The 18444-nt window shown below is 41.1% G+C and overlaps 1 protein-coding gene across 5 annotated transcripts in view; it reads left to right on the top strand.

Moving 5' to 3' along the window:
• Window positions 1–1717: 1717 nt before the first annotated feature.
• TSHZ2 (teashirt zinc finger homeobox 2) overlaps window positions 1718–18444 on the top strand; it is a 230221-nt gene continuing 213494 nt past the window's right edge. For 2 of the 5 annotated variants that reach the window (XM_013190287.3, XM_066978453.1), the window contains exon 1: window positions 1718–2748. In XM_013190287.3, coding sequence (XP_013045741.2) covers window positions 2709–2748 — 40 coding nt within the window. In that variant the 5' untranslated portion in view covers window positions 1718–2708. The remainder of the gene's footprint in view (window positions 2749–18444) is intronic. The other 3 variants (XR_007166444.2, XM_013190269.3, XM_066978452.1) reach the window with 2 other exon arrangements.

Below are 18444 nucleotides of genomic sequence, written 5' to 3'. Positions count from 1 at the left end.
GATGTGGGAAGAAAATTCTGAATTGCCGCCTTGCCCCTGAACTGCCCGACCCAGGCCCAGCACGGCGCTTACAGTCAGCCAGCGGGTCACCTCCTCTCCTCCCTGTGCCAGGACAACTGCCCCGGTGCTGCGGGTGCTGCTTTTGCCCCGTGCCGACACCTGCCTGAAGCGAAGGCAGAGCAGAGCCCCAGGTGTGCCTGGCAGGGTTTTACACGTGCTGCACACGGGTACCAGAGGCCTGAGCAATTCTGAGTGCTTCAAGCAGAGCTGTTCACTTCTGAGTGAGTTATGCTCGGCAGAAGTGGAAAAATGAGTATTTTATGGTAGCGTTATCCTATTTTATCTTTCAAACTATGCATCTGCTTGCACCAATAAATACTTTTAAATTGCTTATAAAAATTGCTACAGTTCGTACAGGGAAGGCTATCACATAATTTAAGTGAAATCAGCTAGGTGGACACTTCCATAAACACAATCTCGTATTAGGCTGCTAAATACGAAGGTCACTTAGGGGTCTTGCCGTCGAAACCCATTCCCTGCCCGAGCTGCGGGGCTGCGCCTTGCAGAGCGCCGGTGACACCGGCTATAACAGAGCGGCACTTTGTAACGGCGCTTTGTAACAGAGCCTGACCTGCCACATTGATTTTAGCGGGATGCAAATGATTCCTATTAATCCCGATAGTTTCATTAGAAGGATACAAATGCCAGAACAGCAACAAAAGCATCAAAGAACTCCATTCCATGACAAACTCCAGGGTTAGGCGACGGAGTAGTGCGAAGCCCACTTTTCAAAACTCCTATACAAATTATAATTTGAATGCATAGGACTGAATCCGTCCTTTCTCTCTTAAAACCTCAAGGTGTTAGCAGCAGCCGTGGGGGGGAAAAAAAGAAAAAAGAAAAAAGAAAAAAAAAAAGAAAAAAAACTAAAAAAAAAAAAAGATAAAAAAGAAAACAGGGAAAGGAATAAACCTGCCAGGGGAAGTTACCTGCAGGTGCCTGTTTGGGTGAGCCCAGGCGTGCAAAGCCGCAGCACCCGCTGCCCCTCTCGGCCTGCCGCTTGCTGGGGGGGGCACGGAGCTGCCGGGTGGGGGGGGCACCTGCGGGCCCCAAGGACCAGGGGCTGGGAGGAGAGCGGGGGGGGCGTGGGCACCGCACAGCGCCCCTGGGCTCCTCGGTGCTGCCGTGACTTTATTTATTGATTTTACTTTATTTATTTATTTTAATGTATTTAATTTATTTTATATATTTTATATATTTTATATATTTATTTTATTTTATTTTATTTATTTTATTTTATTTTATTTTATTTTATTTTATTTTATTTTATTTTATTTTATTTTATTTTATTTTTATTTTATTTTATTTTATTTTATTTTATTTTATTTTAATTTCATTTTATGTTATTTCTCATTTTCTTTTTTCTTTTCTGTTTCCCTTTTCTTTTCTCTTCCATTTCCTTTCCGTGGCATGTCATCCCCCGGCGGGCTGCGGACGGGCTCCAGGCGGGGGCTCGGGGGGGCTTCACCCGAACTTCCCCAAACTTCGCGCCCGGCACGAACCCGACGGCTCCCCCGGGGGCTCCCCCGGCGGGGACCGCCCGACCCCCCCGGCCCCCCCCGTGCCCCCCCCCCGTCCTTCTCCGCCCCGCAGCGCCCCCCTCGGGACGCGGCCGCGGGTGGGTGCCGGAAGGGGGGGGGGGGGGTGCGCGCGTGGGTGCGGGGACGCGCGTGGGGGGGGGAGGGCGAGGAGGGGGGACACGGGTGGGGGGGTCCCGGCCGTGCCGAGCCGTGTGCGCGGAGTAAATTTCCTCCTGTCATCGGGGCGCGGAGGAGGAGTTTGTTCCCGGGCGCTTTGCTCGGCGGATCGATGTTCGCTGGCATCGCCTCGCCCTGCCTGTGTGTGTGTGTGCGGGTGCGGGTGTGTGTGTGTGCGGGTGTGTGTGTGCGGGTGTGTGCGGGTGTGTACGTGTGCGTGTGTGTGTGTGTGCGCGAGTGTGTGTGCGTGCGAGCGGCAGGCTGCCTCCCCTCCCCAGCCTCCCTGCCCGCTCCCATCTCACTCACTGCCTGGCATCTGCCAGCACGGAACCGGCGGCGCTCCGCACACACACACACACAGCCCGCACACACACACACACACACGCACACCCTGCACACACGCACGCACCCCGCACACACCCGCACACACACCTCGCACACCCACCCCCGGCACCGCTCCGCCATACGGCTCTGCGAGGAGGAGGAGGAGGAGGAGAGGAGAGGGAAGGGAGGAAGCAGGCAGCCCCCCCCCCCCCCACCCGCCCCCCCAGTCTTTCCCGAGCTGCCTTTTGAATCTATCTCTCTACATATCTATTTGGTTATTTATTTCTTCTCGTTCTCTGGCGCTGTGGGCGCCTTTCATTCGCTCCTGAGCTTGGATGTTTGAATCAAAGCAAAGCAAGTGTTGCAACAGTTAAAAAAAAAAAAAAAGCCAACCAAAAAAAAAAAAAAAGAGAGAGAGAGAGAGAGGCAAAGAAAGAAACCTAGATCTGTAAAATAAAATAAAACCCAAACAGGTTCCTATCAGTGGAGTGGAAAGGAGGGGGGCAGGGGCGGCTTGAGGGGGGTGCCGGGGAAGCAGCTGAGAGGCAGAGGCAGAGGAACACGACTCAGGAGCGTCTCAGGGCTCTCGGATCTGGGGACAGAAGTGAGATTGGAGAAAGTAGAGCGATGCCAAGGAGGAAACAGCAAGCACCCAAACGGGCTGCAGGTAAGGAGAAGCCATCCACTTACACAGCTCTGTCTCTCCGCTCCTTCCACTCCTACCCCCCATCTTTATTATTATTTAGGGTCACCCTTGCTTTTCCGGGCTGGATCTTTATTTATTTATCCCCCTCCCCCTCCCTTTCCCTTCCTAACTCCATCGAGCCGGTTTCACTCCGGAGCGCCCAGATCCCGGCTCCGACCCGGGCTGCCCCCAGCGCGCTCCCACCGCGCTCCGGCCCCGCGGCTCCGCGCCGGGCTCGCATCCTGCCCTGGCCAAACTTTCCCCCCAACTTTCTTCTGCTCCCTTCCCCTTCTCCCCCCGGCCCCTTTCCTACCCGAGCCCAAAGCAGCCTCCCATTTGCTTCCCGCTTCCATTTTTATTTTTATATTTTTTTAATACATTTTATTATCATTTCCCCCCCCCCCCCCCCCCCTCCCGTGGTGGTTTTGTTTTCAGACCGCGCGTGTCGCGAAGCGGGTCGGGGTGTTTAATCCTTTATGTCGCCGTGTTTCTGGTGGCAGTGCCGGCGTGTGTGTGTGTGTGTGTGCGCGCTGTGTACGCCTGAAATAGTACAGGGACTGTCTCTGCTGATGAACCCGGTGGGGAAGTTCAGCCTTTGATCATCAGTGGTGAAAATTGCAACAGGAAATAAAATGAAACGTTCTGACTGTTAGAAGACAATCCACATTTTCAAATCAAATTCTTCTTTTGTTTTGTAGCTGAGTTTATATATTTGCACATGCCAAGTGGTTTTGCAATTATTCTTTTTTTTTTTTTTTTTTGTAAAGAAGAAAATAGTTTGCAACTTTGGAAGTGTTTTGTTTTGTCATTTGTAGGGTGTTCTTTTTCCTTTTGGGGCAAGAAAAAGAAACAGATGAGTGGGCCTGTATAGTAAATCTTTTCAAAGAGTTTGCTTTCAGGCTGCTTAATTGCTTTTTATTTTTTTTTAATAGTGTGGTGGGGTTTTGTTTCTGGGAAGCGCAATATGGAAGTTCATTTTTCTTCTGCCAGACCCACCCACTGAAAAATCAGCTTTCCAGTTGATTGCCAGCTTTGATTTGACATTTGATTGATCACCTGTCATCTTGCTGCCTTTGATCTATTCATTCTTGATATATATCAATAAATCACTCACCATGGTAACCCAAGTGCCAATGACGTAAGGCTTGCCCTCTAGATTCTCTTAGCCAGACACGCACAATTATTATCTTGTTTGGCTTTTAATGTAGGCGGGTTTTTTCCCTTCTTTTTTTCTTTGTGTCCTTCGTCAGATTAGTTCTCGAAAGAAAATTAATATTTCACATTTTTAGTTTCAAAATGGTCTACTAATTTTTCTTCCCCCTTCAGAATATTTTCTCTATGTATCGTATTATATGTGGGACAAAATGTATGGGCAACTTTAGTGGCATACTTGAATAAACTTTGAAAAGTAGTGCCTGGATTTCATTCAAAGGTAATCGTTATTTTTCAGAAACTGGGATGCGCATAACTTTTATAAACTTACGTATTCTACCTTATTCATATAGGTGTAGGACAATGGTATGCAGGCAGAGTCTTTTGGGACATGACCAATGAATGTACCTATGCAGGTTGCTAGTGTGATTGCTGGCAAGCAAAGATCCCTTTTAGCAGTAAATAACAGTTACGTTAGAAATGCACATATATATATTCAGAAAAACTCTCTGAGGAGTTGCTATTATTGTTTTATTCACAAAGAGGTTATATCTGAGTAAGGCATTAACGTTTTCAACTTGCAGGATAAATAGCTATTTTTTCATGGATGCTGATCATCACAGTGACAGTGCTAGAATTGCTCCCTTTTTCTTTCTGTCAGGAGTACGAGGCTTCATTTTATTTTGTTTTCAAAGTAGAATTTTCACTTGCAATGTGTGTAGTATCTTTTTGTAGCAGGGGCACCCTGTTCTTTTTTAGAAACATAGACTACAGAGTAAGTAAATTCTTGCGAACAAAGCCCATACTGTTGTTTCCCAGGATTTCCCTGCTGAGAATACAGTAAGAAGATGTATTTTTATCCAGAATGTTACAGTATTTCTGAGAGTCTTAACGATGAGCTAGAAATGTGAATGACCACAATAATGTCTCTCCATCTTTATTCCCATTATAAAATGTGCATTGGTCTTCCGTGGTGCGTTTCTGTGATTGTATTTGTCCTCAGATCAATGTTGTTTCAGGTGAGCAGAATACTGCAAATGCAGTCCAGTTTCATCCAGCATAACTGATTTGAAGTAGGTTTACACGTTTGCAATAGTTCTCCAGCTTTGAGGTTGTATTTGTGTGTTTGTGGGGGTCAAGGGGGGTTTCAGAGAGCAGACGTGCCTGCTGTCTATAGTTCTCAAAACTGACTTTCATTTTCAGGGACAGCACTGAGGTTCTGTTTTGTATGGTGAAAAATATCTCCAAGTGACAGTAGACAGACTGTGCAATAAGAAATGAATTGCTCATCAAGGCTGATAGCAGATCTCTTTATTCCTTTTATTTAAAGGAGTTAGTACATTATATATTACTTAATTTTCACTTTTATTTATTTTTGCTTGTACAAGTTCAAAGGTATCAGTTGCACTGCATTTTGTCTTGATGGCAGCAGAGATATTGAAGAGAAGTTTGCAACTTTTAGCTTCTTTAGATAGTTCACCTCCAACGGAAGAAAAATGATAAGCCTTATGATTCTGGACATGCCTGCTTTTGTCATTGCTTAAAATTAAATACTATGCACAACTGTAAATAATTACTACCATGCACTGACTTTGAAAGCAGGTTTCTAGTTTGATTAATGAATAATGTAAAGGTTAAAGAGAACCAGCGAGTGAATCAGAAGTGAAGTCCTGCTGTTAGATGAAAATCTATCTAGAGAAATATACATGGCAATTTTGTCCTGTTCTATTATTAATTTTAAGCCTTGTATTCCTAAGAAATATATTACAGACCATTGTAATGAAACAAGGTAGCGTAATTGGATTAATGGGACACTATTTATGTTTGATGGTGGGAATTTTTGCTCTCAAATTATACTTTTAAAGATACTTTATTTCATATCAATGCTGAAATTATGTCAAATGCATTTTGATCTTTCCAGGGCCGAGTCTGTTCTGAATCGTCATTCTTTTTTGAGATCGTCATATCCATTTCAATAATTCTTAAAGCAGATTTTCAGGGCTGGTTATATCAGTGCCTGCTTTAGTATCAGACTTCTGTTTACAATAAGCAACCCATTTGGGTTGTAGCTTTCCTCCAAGGGAATCACACCGGGCTTTACAAACTGTGGGCCTAATTCTTCTCTCACTCAGGTACAAAGCAAAAATAGGTTTATTCGCATGAGTGCAGTGGCAATGAGTACTGTCTGCTCCTGTGAGTAAGGAGAGACTCAGGCCCAGAAAGTGCTTCATCCTTCAACGAAACGCAGCCACCTCTGGGGTAGAACTCTTGTAACGATTCCATAACAAATGGTAATATATTAACAGAAGGGTGGAAAAAAGGTGGGAGCAAAGCAGAATTGCTATTCAGATTTTATTCCTAGGGGTATGAAATAGCTTTCAAACACAATTTCACTGGATTAAACTCTCCTTTCCCCTGCAGCTTGTTTAAATGTGCATATTTTATTTTGTGATCATGAATTGCTAGTTTGCTTTTTTAAAGCCTGCAAAGAGGAATCTGGACTTAACGCCTTTTCCGGCTGCAGTTTTGCATTTGTCTTTCTTTCTTTCCCAATAGGCTATCTGAGAACCAAAGCCCTTGAAAAGTACAGCAGAAACAGATATTGGTCACGTTTATTTTGTTTATTGGTAGTGTAGAACAAGGCAGTCTTGTTTTTGAAGAAGTCCTCACACAGCAGCAAATAGAAGATGGTTAGCGATCAGTACTTTAAGGCTGCAGTTTGCACTTTCGTAGTAAAGGTTATTTACAACAGAAACATATTTAGAAAGTGAAATCCTGCTTTTTAGAGAGCAGAGTAGATGACCAGCTAGGTCTGATACGTGCATTTCGGTGATGAAAGGAAGCAATACGTACATGTATTAATAACCAAGAGCGTTGTGGCTTTTCAGATATTATTTGTAGCCTTTATTATACGGGAATAGAAACAGTTTCCACGCAAGCAGTACTGAATGAAACTGTAGAAATGGCAGCCCTGCTTTGTTTAAACATCCTCCAGAAAAGCAAGTGCACATCAAAACCACCTAAATAGCTCATGCCTCAGAACCTTTCAGTTACTGTGCACATCACGATGCTGACAGATGACAAAAAAGCCAAAGTGTTCACAAACAAGGGAAGGCTTTACATCCCGGTTAATTAAATACATTCCAAAATAGGTACTTTTGCAACTAAAGAGCCACCAAAATTAGTAGCCATCTGCATTAAAATCTGGACCCACGCTTCTAAACCCAAAGCTGCAATGTGATTCTTTCCCATGTCAAAACTCAGGCCTGGATGGGACAATTTGAAATTGCGTTCGGTTCAGTTGTTTCCTTATTTCAGCCCGAATCTTACGTAACAAAGCACAGTATGTTATCACTATATAAAATTGGGACTCACCAAGAGTTCAGCCCCTGTGACAGTAATATAAAAGATGTTTCCATCAGTAAATGACATAATTTTATAGCACTTGTGCAAATATGCTTATTGTCAGAAATTCTTCTGGGTAAATGCTGTCCCTTCTCTGTGCTCTCTAATCGAAAAGCCTGTTTTCTTCAGAACTGCAGGATTTTGCTATTTCCTCCCGAAGCTTTCTCCTGATTTTTGCTCTCATTAGTAGCACCCACCTCCAGCAACTGTTTCCCCTAGGAGAGGTCCCTGGAGTTCCTCCGTGGCACAGGGCTGGGGTGAGCCTTTCTCCCGTCACTTTACTTCACATCCCGATGAGGACATCACTCCCAGAGAGCAACTCCAGACTCACGGAAAAAAAAAAAAAAAGGCAAAAAAAAAAAAAAAAAGCTGTCAGTTGCTGTGGCTGCAATTCCCAACTTAGCAGCAGCAGAGGGAATGGAACTGTACTCTATCAATTACAGTTGGAACCAGAGGCTAAACACTTATTGTGTTAAGCTATTGTGCAGATCTTAAGAGCTCAAATGTAAAAAAAATATCATGTCAGCTTGTGGAGGGGAGAATAAGGCCTGGTTCATCTACTGGATGACGTATTATTAGCAAATGCAAAGTAAAATGATTCAAATTCTATTTAATGCCTCTTGGGTTGAGACATGTGTGTACCATATTATGCCTTAAAAAAGATTATCCTACTGACTTTACTGCTAAAATAACCCTTTGTTTTTCCCCATTCTCTGCAAAATTAAAATATTTGTGAAGTTTTACCTCTAAAGCGTGCTCATGCAAGCAGAGAGACATTTTCATCTGTCTCCGAATCTGATACAGGAGTCAATTGGAAACACATTACACTCACAGCTGAAGTCTTACATTTCATTCGTGCAAGAGCAGTGATTTTTCATTACCTATTTAATTACAATAATTTGCATGAGAGTGGGTCCAGTTCTGCATCTCTTACTCAGCACTTTGCTTCAATGGGTAACTGCCTTGTGTAAAGACTATCTACGTAAGACTGGGCTGTTTAGCTATGAAATTAAATACACGTATTTTTTAGCAATGTTTTGCATCCAAAGAGGGACCAGATTCTACCACTAAGCTTTAAAGCATAACCTGCCTTTGAGTTCTGGCTGTAACTTGTGTTACTGAGGGTTGCACGCTGCTCTTTTCTAAGGTCTGTAGGACTGAGATGGTTTACTTGCTTGGCTAACTTCACTTCTCAAACACGTTTCCATTCTCTGCGTTAATTATTGAACACTGCTTCTTGGTACCAGTAGATGATACGGTCTTTTAAAGAATCCCTTCTAACGTGCTCTGTTATGTTGTGCACACAAGCAGCAGCTCTCAAGTAGGTGCATGAAGAGGGTTCTGCAAATCGGGAGCCTAAAAGTTCTGGGCAGTTTTAGACATCAAAATCAGTTCTTCCTTGTTAAGGTGACCTCTCACTAGAGGCCACTGGATCTTGGCACCGAGTCATTTTGACCATGTTATAATAACAGCTTTTGCAACTCAGAAATGCCTTGACAGTGAACGGTGTGTTTTTTAAGGTTTCAAGGAGAAAGCCATCATAGAATCATGCTGTTTCCCATTAGATTTACACATCCCTCTTTAACTGCTGGCTTTTCATTTGTTACCTTGTGAGGTTTTTCGGCAAAAAGAAGTGGAAAAACTGGTCTTATGATCTAAGTGTTGCATTAAGTGTTTCATTTAGGAAAATGAAGAGAATCTTTGTTTCCCAAAAATAAATGTTTTTCCCCTTTGCCCTAGGAAAAATAAAGTCACAACAATAGTTACAAAATGACAGGATTAGATTGTGAAAAATGCATACTTTATAATGTGCAGCACCCGATGGTTTCAGTTATTGGTAAAATTCTACAGCTAAATGGAACATACAGTCCTAAACGGATAGGAAATAGATCCCCCTCAGGTATGCACGCATACATACCTGCAAAAAGGGTAGCCAAGTGCCTGCCTGGGAGAGGGATGCACTGTTCTTACTGATACAAGCTGGAAAGCTCAGTATTTTAAAGCAGGTTTTGAGAATTCCACTAATACTTGCCCATGTGTTAAACTTTGTGTGATATTGGAAGTTGTGTCGACTGAAAGTCATTTGTTAGTATTTTCTTTAAACCTTCAGCTCTTGGAGTCTGGTGATTAACCAAATGCCGAATATACATTCTAAAGGGAAAATTTATTTTAACTCCCCTGCCATGGAGAACTAGAAAGCTTAAAAACATGCAGCCTAAAAGTTCTTATGCCAGAAGAAAAATACAGCATTCTCAAAGTGACTGTTTTTAGTATCTCATAATTTTCAGCTTGTCTCATGATTTTTGAGGGTGTGATTTGTGATTTTTGAATAAAGAAGGTTGGCAATATTGTGTTTGACTGATTCTCAGGATGAACTGTGCTGTATGTGAATGTGTATATAATTATATATGTATGCACACATAATACCAGTAAACAAAATACATAACATAATGATGGAGTGGAGTTATGTGAAGTGTGGCTCTGAATTTGTATTGCTGTAAACAAAGCAGTTTTGGCTTTGAAAGATCAGACCATTGGTTCTCGAGGAGTGGCTTTCAATTGAAGTTTCATGGAGATTGTTTTTAGTGGCAATTAAATCTAGAAAGTTAATAGCCAGAAACTGTTCTTTAAAGCCTAAACACATGCAAGACCTATGAGGAATGCACAGCCTGTCTTTTTTTCAGATATAATCAGGCTCAACTTTATTGAAAAAAAATTTACAACTAGCAACATTAATGCCGTATTTTTATTGTATTAATGCAAATGAGATGCTGACTTCTTTCTTTCATCTCCACGGCTTGTATCTATTATAGCTGTATCTTATTCCTTTCTGTGTCTTTTTTCCCTGTGTTCTGTAAACTGTATCGTCTAATGATACTGAGGCTCATTAAAGTTACTCACAATGGTAGAGACTATTGGAAGCATCCTCAGCTCTAGATGGCAATAGAAAAGCAAAACTACTGAATATATGGGGAAAACCGATCCAGATCAACCCTTCCATTCCCATTTTGTGAAACCCTTGAAAGTGACAGGTCAAATTAGAGGAAAAAACTTGCAGGAAGGACTATGTAATGGAAAGAACAGGTCATTTTTAATATACATCTCTACCTGACAAAGATGAAAAGCAATAAAGTTTAAGGAGCTTTCTGGCTCTTCCTGCATCTCTCTCAAAAGACTCATTTAATTGAAAAGCCTGTTGTGCTTGTTTTTAAGCATGTAAAAGAGAAAAGGGCCGGTTTTGCACAAGGCCTAATATTCCATAATATAATCAGAACTGTTACTGTTGTTTTTTCTTTGTTTGTTTGTTTGTTTTTAAATCTCTCTGTTCATATAAAATTAAGACCTACTTATCTCAAATTGTAGTAAATTTCGTTCAATATTACTTGCATAACTTAAAAAATGCTATTAAATATTCCCAAAGCAACTTTGCTGAAGTGATATTTGGTCTGTTTATGTGGGATCAGTGTGGAATTTCTGTAGAAAAGAAGCAGCACACAGTTCTTGGTGTTAATGAAAATAAATAAATTTGCTGGAATACCTTGATAGCAAAGATTTTTCTAGTGAAAGAGCAGATAAAAATGAAAATCTGCACTTTGGTGCAGTTTGATATGTGCAGAGAACAGAACTATTTCTATCACTGACCCTCCACTTGGAAGAAGTCTTATTTTTATTTTTAAGAAAGGAAAGATTTTACTCTGTATATAAACAATTTTGTGTGAATAGCACTGGGAATCACAACTACAATTCATAAGGTCTCCAGTTTTCTTTGTACATATAGGAAGAACTCATTTACTTCCTGCAGCGTGAGTGGACAAAAAAAAAGCTGGATCTTTTCATGATGTACAGTTTTGTACTGAAGAAACATAATCTTATTCTAGCTGTTATGTTTGTCTTCCAAAATTAATTTTTTATGTGTTTTTCAGCCATGTCATAACATTTATGAGCACAGTACAAGTAGCATTAAATTAACATGTGAAAGGAGAAAGATGCTAAGTAGTTATATTGATCATCTGTAGCATTAAATGCTAAAAATTAAAAGCTTTCTAGTGCTTTTGATTAGCTGCATGGTTCCTGCTCATATATGTGCACTTTGATAGGAAGTAGATTAATATTTCTTCACACTTAGCACCTTTCTTCCAAGGATTTCTTATTAATGCTATGTACTCCATATAATAACCACAGCGTAGTAGAATATTTTGTCCCCATTTTACAGAAAGGCAAATTGAAGCCAGAAATCATTAACTGATTTGCTTAAGGTCAAACAGCATTTGCTCCTAATTCCCTGCTCTACGTACTAGATCACATTTATATTGTCAGCGCACTTCCAACAGAAAAAGACTGGGCTCCGTTGACTTCCAGTCCAAGGTATCATTTCTAGGAGTATAGTTTTAGTCAGCATAATTTAAGTTTTTAATTTCCCTATGTTATCCTCAGATGCATTTTTGGTCAGTGATAAGTTTCAGAACTGGAGAATTTGATTACGGTTACTTTTCTGCCCATATAATGCTCTATATTTCTTTGTCAGACCTGGGATCCAGCTTTGTATTTCTGACAATATATAATGCATTGTTCTGAGAAATATGAAAAGTGTAGTCTAATTATAACCTAACAGGACATACACATTTTCCTCCACACAGTCTGCCAGAGGTGGTTGGAAATCTCTGGTAATAAACTTTAAGGCTCTGATTTTTGTAAGTCAGCTTCTAAAATTAAGGGTCTAAATCCTTATGTGGGCATTTAAAGAGAGACTTGAATTTACAAAAGCGTTTAGCCCCGAGCAGTTCCCATGGACTTGCTCCATTCCCTCTTGTGTGAACAGGAATTGTTAAGCCTCGATCAAGGGCAGCATTATTTTTCTAAACAGAGATGTATGTATTGCCTATAGAAGAAATATGATGCAAGTAATAGCCTATGGATTCATTAAGGATTGTTTATGTTTATTTTCACACCATATTACCTTTCGGGAATGGTCATTTCAGCCATTATATTGACAAGAACTCAGAATAAATCTTAGGTAATATAGGGCTAATCCGCCTTACCTGGGAGACCACCTGCTACCCCCTCTAACAGAGGCCAGAGCATTCAGGGCTGAATCACCAGGTAGGGCTTTCTTCTCTGGAGCTGGGGAAATGGGAAGTTCTACCATGGCTCCTTTTCGTGTGGAAATTAATGCCTGCCTCTGTGTCTGAATAGTCGGTTATTAGAGTTTGTATTCAAATTCCCAGGATGGGAATTTGTCTCTCTGTGATAATTGATATAATAATATATATTTTTAGTGGTCCAAAGTCCTTGAGCTTGAGCCTTGTATATGTAATTTATGTTTATTTCTTGCTGTTATTAACTGTAATTTAGTTGTTGGCGCCTTTCATTGCCTTAGATTGAAGGGAGTGTCTCTATCCCATTGCCCCTCCACAAACAATGCCCTTTTAGGGTTCCTTATCCTGTATCCTTGCCCAGACATTTCCTAGCCTGTCAAATACTGTCATTTTATTCCTTACAGATCATCCACAGTACGTCTCCTGTTGCACACACAAATAAGGAACAAATGCAATCAAGATGCATCATCGTTTAGCATAACAAATAAAAGCCGATCTGTGCAGATTTCCCTTAAAGCATCTCTTAATATGTATTGTCAAAATGTCTAAAGATGTCTTTTACTCATAAGCGTTTAATTATTTGTGACAATTAAACTAATATTCAGAGCAGGAAAAAAATGAGGGTATTAAATATTTTCTCTTGTCAAAAGCTAACAAAACATCACCTGACGTACCAAACTCCTTCAATTTTGTATTTTAAACATACTTTGTAACAGGAAAAAACTCTTAAACACAATTGCAGGGCCCCATTTCGCAATCCTGGAATTTATATTGAATTTGAGGAAATAGTACTTTTGAAACCAGACCAAAATTAAGAGCACATCATTAAAATATATATCAGTAATGAGTGGCTGAATACTTAATGATTAAGAAGGAGTTCCTATCAATTTTTAAGTCTGCACTTAAATTTAAGGCCAAGAACCCCCTTTGGCTGAATCAGGGGCTCAGACCTGGGTTTTGTAGGCTCAGCCAATTATTGTCTTACTTGCAGATTAGAAAAAAAACAGCTCATATAACACAGACCGAGTCATCAAGCTTCTCTGTGTTCTGAATTATGGATTTTTTTGTTTTGTTTTGTCTGATCATTCCTCTGACTGGGTGGATTGCTTGAACCGTGCTGTGGATGGGGCAGAACAAGCAGCTAGCATTGCTGCACAGGCCTCAGTTCTGTAACCTGCTGGGCAGCACTTTGACGTGGAGAAAGTTCAGCTATATGATAACAAAAAGAGAAAAACAGGGAAGAGCTAGAAAAGAGCAGAAAACCAACGGAGGTCTTAAAAGGGCTGATGCTGGGAGTACTGCATAGCCCCGGGCATAGCAATAATATCTGTCATGGGTGCAACAATTCCTGTAGCCCAGATTGTTTGGGGGTTTCTGTTGAAAGGCTTGATTTCTACTGATTCTAATGTTTCCAGATCTGAGCTGTTCAAAGCAACATTTTCCATTGCCAAAATCTGTGTTTCCTTTATTAAAATGTTTTTCCTGAAATTTAGGGTAGGATGTTGTTTGGCAAAAGTTTAATAAAAGACGTATGTCAGGGTTTTTTTTTTTCCAAAGCTGTGGGACCACTGCTTTCTGGCAGTGACGTGAACATTTTTCAGAGATATCTTCTGCTTTCCCTGAAAAAAAAAAAAATCCACCCAAATTTGTCTGACTTATAAAGTCTAAAAGTTGCTGTTGCCAAAGAATTTTTAGAAGGTGACACAGCATTCTCCAAGCATGCCATCTCCACCACGCATGCTCTGTTCTCAGTTTCTCTTTTTCAATTACAGTCCCTTAAAATATGTGTTAGCTGGGGATAAGTAGGACAATTGCTTACCCTGCTGCAGGAATGGCTATGGGTCTGAGCAGTCAAAGGAGAGTGAGGAGATTGCCCCGAGTGTGCTAGGTGGTGCCCTGACCAAGACGGGGCCTGTGTGCCAGCAGCTTTTCCACACCTCACATCAGCGCTTGCGGTGGTCAGGGGAAGGCGGGCTACCCCAGCACTGCCTTTGTGTGGAGAAAGTTACTTTAAAGGTGTCCAAGATGTGCTCCCTGTCTGTGAAATGGAGATGGCAGCCTGCTGTCACCAAGGGCCGTGGCAGGAGTTGAGGCCTGGAGGAGCTCTGCGCTGTAGGTAGGCTGGAACAAAGGGTGGAAAATACTGGCAGTTACAAAGCTGTTGTACTAAAAGAGAGCAGCTTAGAGAAAAATACAAAGAATAATGCCAAGGGTTGCAACCACAGATATCTGTTTAGATAAAAAGGGCCTGTTAGTTTGAGATCTGTTCTCATGCTGCAACATGCAAATCGCAGATGGCCGATCACTGTGTCGCTGTGGAGGCAACCGCCATTTACCTCAGCAGGCGCTAGGCCCTTGCAACACCGACTTTTGTTTCTCTTGGGGCATGGCTTTGTATTTTATTCTATTTGTTGCTCTATGGGAGATTTTTTATAGAAATTGAATCTTTCTATCTGGAAGTCAGTGACAAAATTTGAACCAGGAGCAGTGAGAGCGGAGCAGGATGTTGTCAGGGCACTGTGAAGTTTTGTGTCACCTCCCAGATGTTGTATGTTAAATAGCTAGAATCCTGAGAATGTTAATCTAGAAAACAGTCACCCTCACATTACTCTTTTGCTGTTTCTATGAACTTATTAGATATTTTATCATCTTGTGATTTGGGTTAAACAGAGGTAAATCACTTGGAGTAATATTTATGGGGGGAGGGGGAATGTTATGACACTGACATCTGGGTTTCCACTTGTTTGGACTAGGGACATTTTACCTTAATCATTCCCAAACATCTCTGCTAAAATACCTTCTTTCCTTTTTTTATCACCTATAAGGTATAGCCAGACAGGTTTTCAATTGGTGCCTGCGTGTTAGGGTTGAGTGCTGAAATTTGTTGTTGGCGAGGATACGAAAAGTCTCATTCTTCTATTTGTCCTCTTTCATTAAGATTGTTTGGAAACATTTCAATTCAGTTAAAATGCACTATTTTCAATATACAAAGTATGTATAGGGGAACAAGGGACTGATTATGAGTTTCTCCAAGGAAATATGCATCTCTTAGTCATCGTCCTACAACTGGGAAAGTTCTAATGCATGACATCTATATAATTTAACCTAATAATTTTTTTTTTTAGAGTGATGTAATGTGGAGAGTGACCTGGACTTTGTAAAAGTTCCCCTACTTACTACAGATTCCCAAGGGCAATGTAACATTCTAGACAGTGTTTTATATGCCCTGATTAAAATATAACATATTTTTGCATTTCCTGTGCAGTGACCTGTTAGTGCTCATAGACAGAACACTTAAAGAACAGTTACAAGGAGACATTTCCAAATGTGCCTAATATGCAAGAGTTTTTATAACATTCTTATTTCATTTGAAATTGCAGCTACAGCAGGAACCATTCAGACGGCGCATTGATTTAACTTTTTAATCCACTGTTTTGCTACGTCAAGTAAAATAAATGTTTGTTTTTAGCTCCGTTTTTTTGCATCGCTAAAACTCATAACTACTTGCTTTAAGCTTGGGATTCTAAAGGGAGCTACATTATCTGAGATTTAGAGCTCACTTTTTGTAGCTGCTTTCTCACAACTCCCCCAAGAAAAAAAAAAAATACAAAAGTACTACTTTAGCAAAAAGGGCTTTTATATCTCTATCAATTATAGAAACACCAGCTGCAGTAGATTACAAATGTGTTTGGCTGATTGTGATGTTGTGTGGGGAAAACTGTCACAAGGAGCTGGATTCTGTTCTCCCCGACAGCACCGGGATGTCGCACAGCTCCCCGGGCTGCAGCCGGCACTTCTGTCAAAGCTGGAGTGGGCAAGAACAGGATCCGGCTCGGAGACTGCCAAATTGCATACTGCCAAATCTAGCTCCCTACTTGTGCACATGTCCTGGTGCTAGGAAAAAATATGGAGCTGTTGAACGCGAACGCAAGTGCTAACCGCGTGTCATTGTGTATGCGTTTTTCTGAGCGCTGAAGAAAAAGCCATGCCAATACATCTGTAACCTGGACCAGAAACCTCTGGGGAGAATCAGTACAGTTATTGGTGTTCTTTATTTTTTATATCCAAGATATTTGTTTAGTTTTACATGCTTGAAGAACAAAGAATACCACAAAACAGAAGTTGTTTGACAGGCCCATAAAGGTAGAGGAGTTGGCAGTCATGCAGTAAAGAAATAGGGTTTCAAGATAAGCAATGCAAGATGGGCAATTTAGCATTTTGGTGGTGTTGAGCTCAAGAAAAATTAGTGTATCGAAGTGTGTGCAGGTCATATCACACCGCTAATATCCCGGGACAAAAGGGTAGCAGCATAAGGGCTTTCAGTTGGTTGCGTCTTAGTTACTGTTTCATTTAGCTTATTGTACTTTGAGTCACTCTGGGAGTACTTGGTTGGGCACTGGTTTATTTTAACAAAGAGAAACTGACATAGCAAAGTTCTCTGTATATTTTACAGTGAAAATGCAGTTTTCTATTTTCATTTAATCCCAGGAATGTTGGCATTTTCCAGGCTGTCAAACAAACGAGTGCACTGGAGGACAGTTAGATGTGTCTGTCTAGATCGTCTATCTAATCTGCCTCATTTCTAATGTGCCCATCACCATAGTGTCTAGGCGGAAAGTATCTGCCCTGATTTTGCTTTTTGTCTTTATTGGCTGTGGTAGCTTAATTGAGTCGTAAGAGCTTTCAGATCCATCTGCAAAAATAATAACAAAAACATTATCAGAATAATGATTCATTTTTGCACTTATACTCAGAATTTCCTCTTCCTCTTCTGAGTGTATTTGGCTAGTTGATTACTGTTGCGTTATCTAGAAGAGGTTATATTTTGAAGGTGTTGTATTAAATTGGAGTTTTACCTGAGCCAGCAGTGACTCAAAACTTTATTTGGCTTCTGAAGTGAATTCACTCATGTCCTCTAACTTGCTCCTGCTGTTCTCTGCAGAAGCTGATTTCAGTTATTAAGCTACTCAGTTTTAGCAACTGCATCTGTTCTATGACCCTTTGCCATACAAAACATAGGTAAAGGTAATAAAAAGAAATCGAAATTGTGGCTTCAAAAATTATATATTTGTTTGGGAGCCCTGGTTTCTGTTGAATTTAATTACTTATCTCCCTGCCAATTAGGTAAAAATGCATCGTAAGACTTAAGTGAGCAGTTTTTCAAAAGCAGACGCCTGAGATCCATAAGGGTGAAAAAAATCTCCTGTTGATTAGATGTACCCATGCATGCAATTATCAAAATCTGCATGCACTTGTGGGGAGAACGTGCTGCAGCAGGGCATTGTGGAGTTGCCAGTGCGAACAGTTGGGGTGAATAGTTACGGTAAGTTTAGGAACATGCCTGCTGGCCTTACAGTGGCATCTGCACGGTCATGTGCCACCTTCTGCTTTTGAAAAATGTGGCCTAAGTAGTTATCAGTCTGCAGAAGTCAATAAACTCTTGTGTTGAAGAGTCCAAGTAAACAGCGTGGTGCTCACTGAGGAAACGAGTTCATTGAAAATGCTGCAAATGTAGCTTTCTCAGCTATAATTGAATTTGATCTAAACTGTACAGTTACACACAACCCCGTTTTTACTCCTCTCCTACATGTGTTGAAAGTGTCTCTATAAACCTACCCCTCAAAGCTGATTTCATTGAGAGCCAGACGTTTCATACGTGACGGTGATTTCTAATCCCATCTGGACTGGCAGATCGTAGATTCCCAGGCTGTGGCCTCAGCATGTAACTTGGGTTCACACATGCAGAGTAAACCATTGCGCTGGCTGTTCAGTTAGTCCTGGAGTGGTCAAGTACAAGACAGATTAGTCTTTGCGAGATTTAATTTCATCTTCCAGGTATTTTCAGTGGACTGGAGCATGGACATGATTACATTTCACAGATTTTTGTATGATTTAGAACAAAAATTATTAGCAGAGCTGGCTCAGCAAGGAATTTCTGATGTAATCTATACCAGTTACAAGGAAGGGGTGTGGTAATAGGGAAAGAAAAAGGAGGGCTAAGTGTTTATCCCGGTTGACTGAGACA

Source organism: Anser cygnoides, chromosome 16 (genome assembly GCF_040182565.1).
Source record: "Anser cygnoides isolate HZ-2024a breed goose chromosome 16, Taihu_goose_T2T_genome, whole genome shotgun sequence".
Lineage (NCBI taxonomy): Eukaryota > Metazoa > Chordata > Aves > Anseriformes > Anatidae > Anser > Anser cygnoides.
This window is presented reverse-complemented; position numbering and strand designations above follow the sequence as displayed.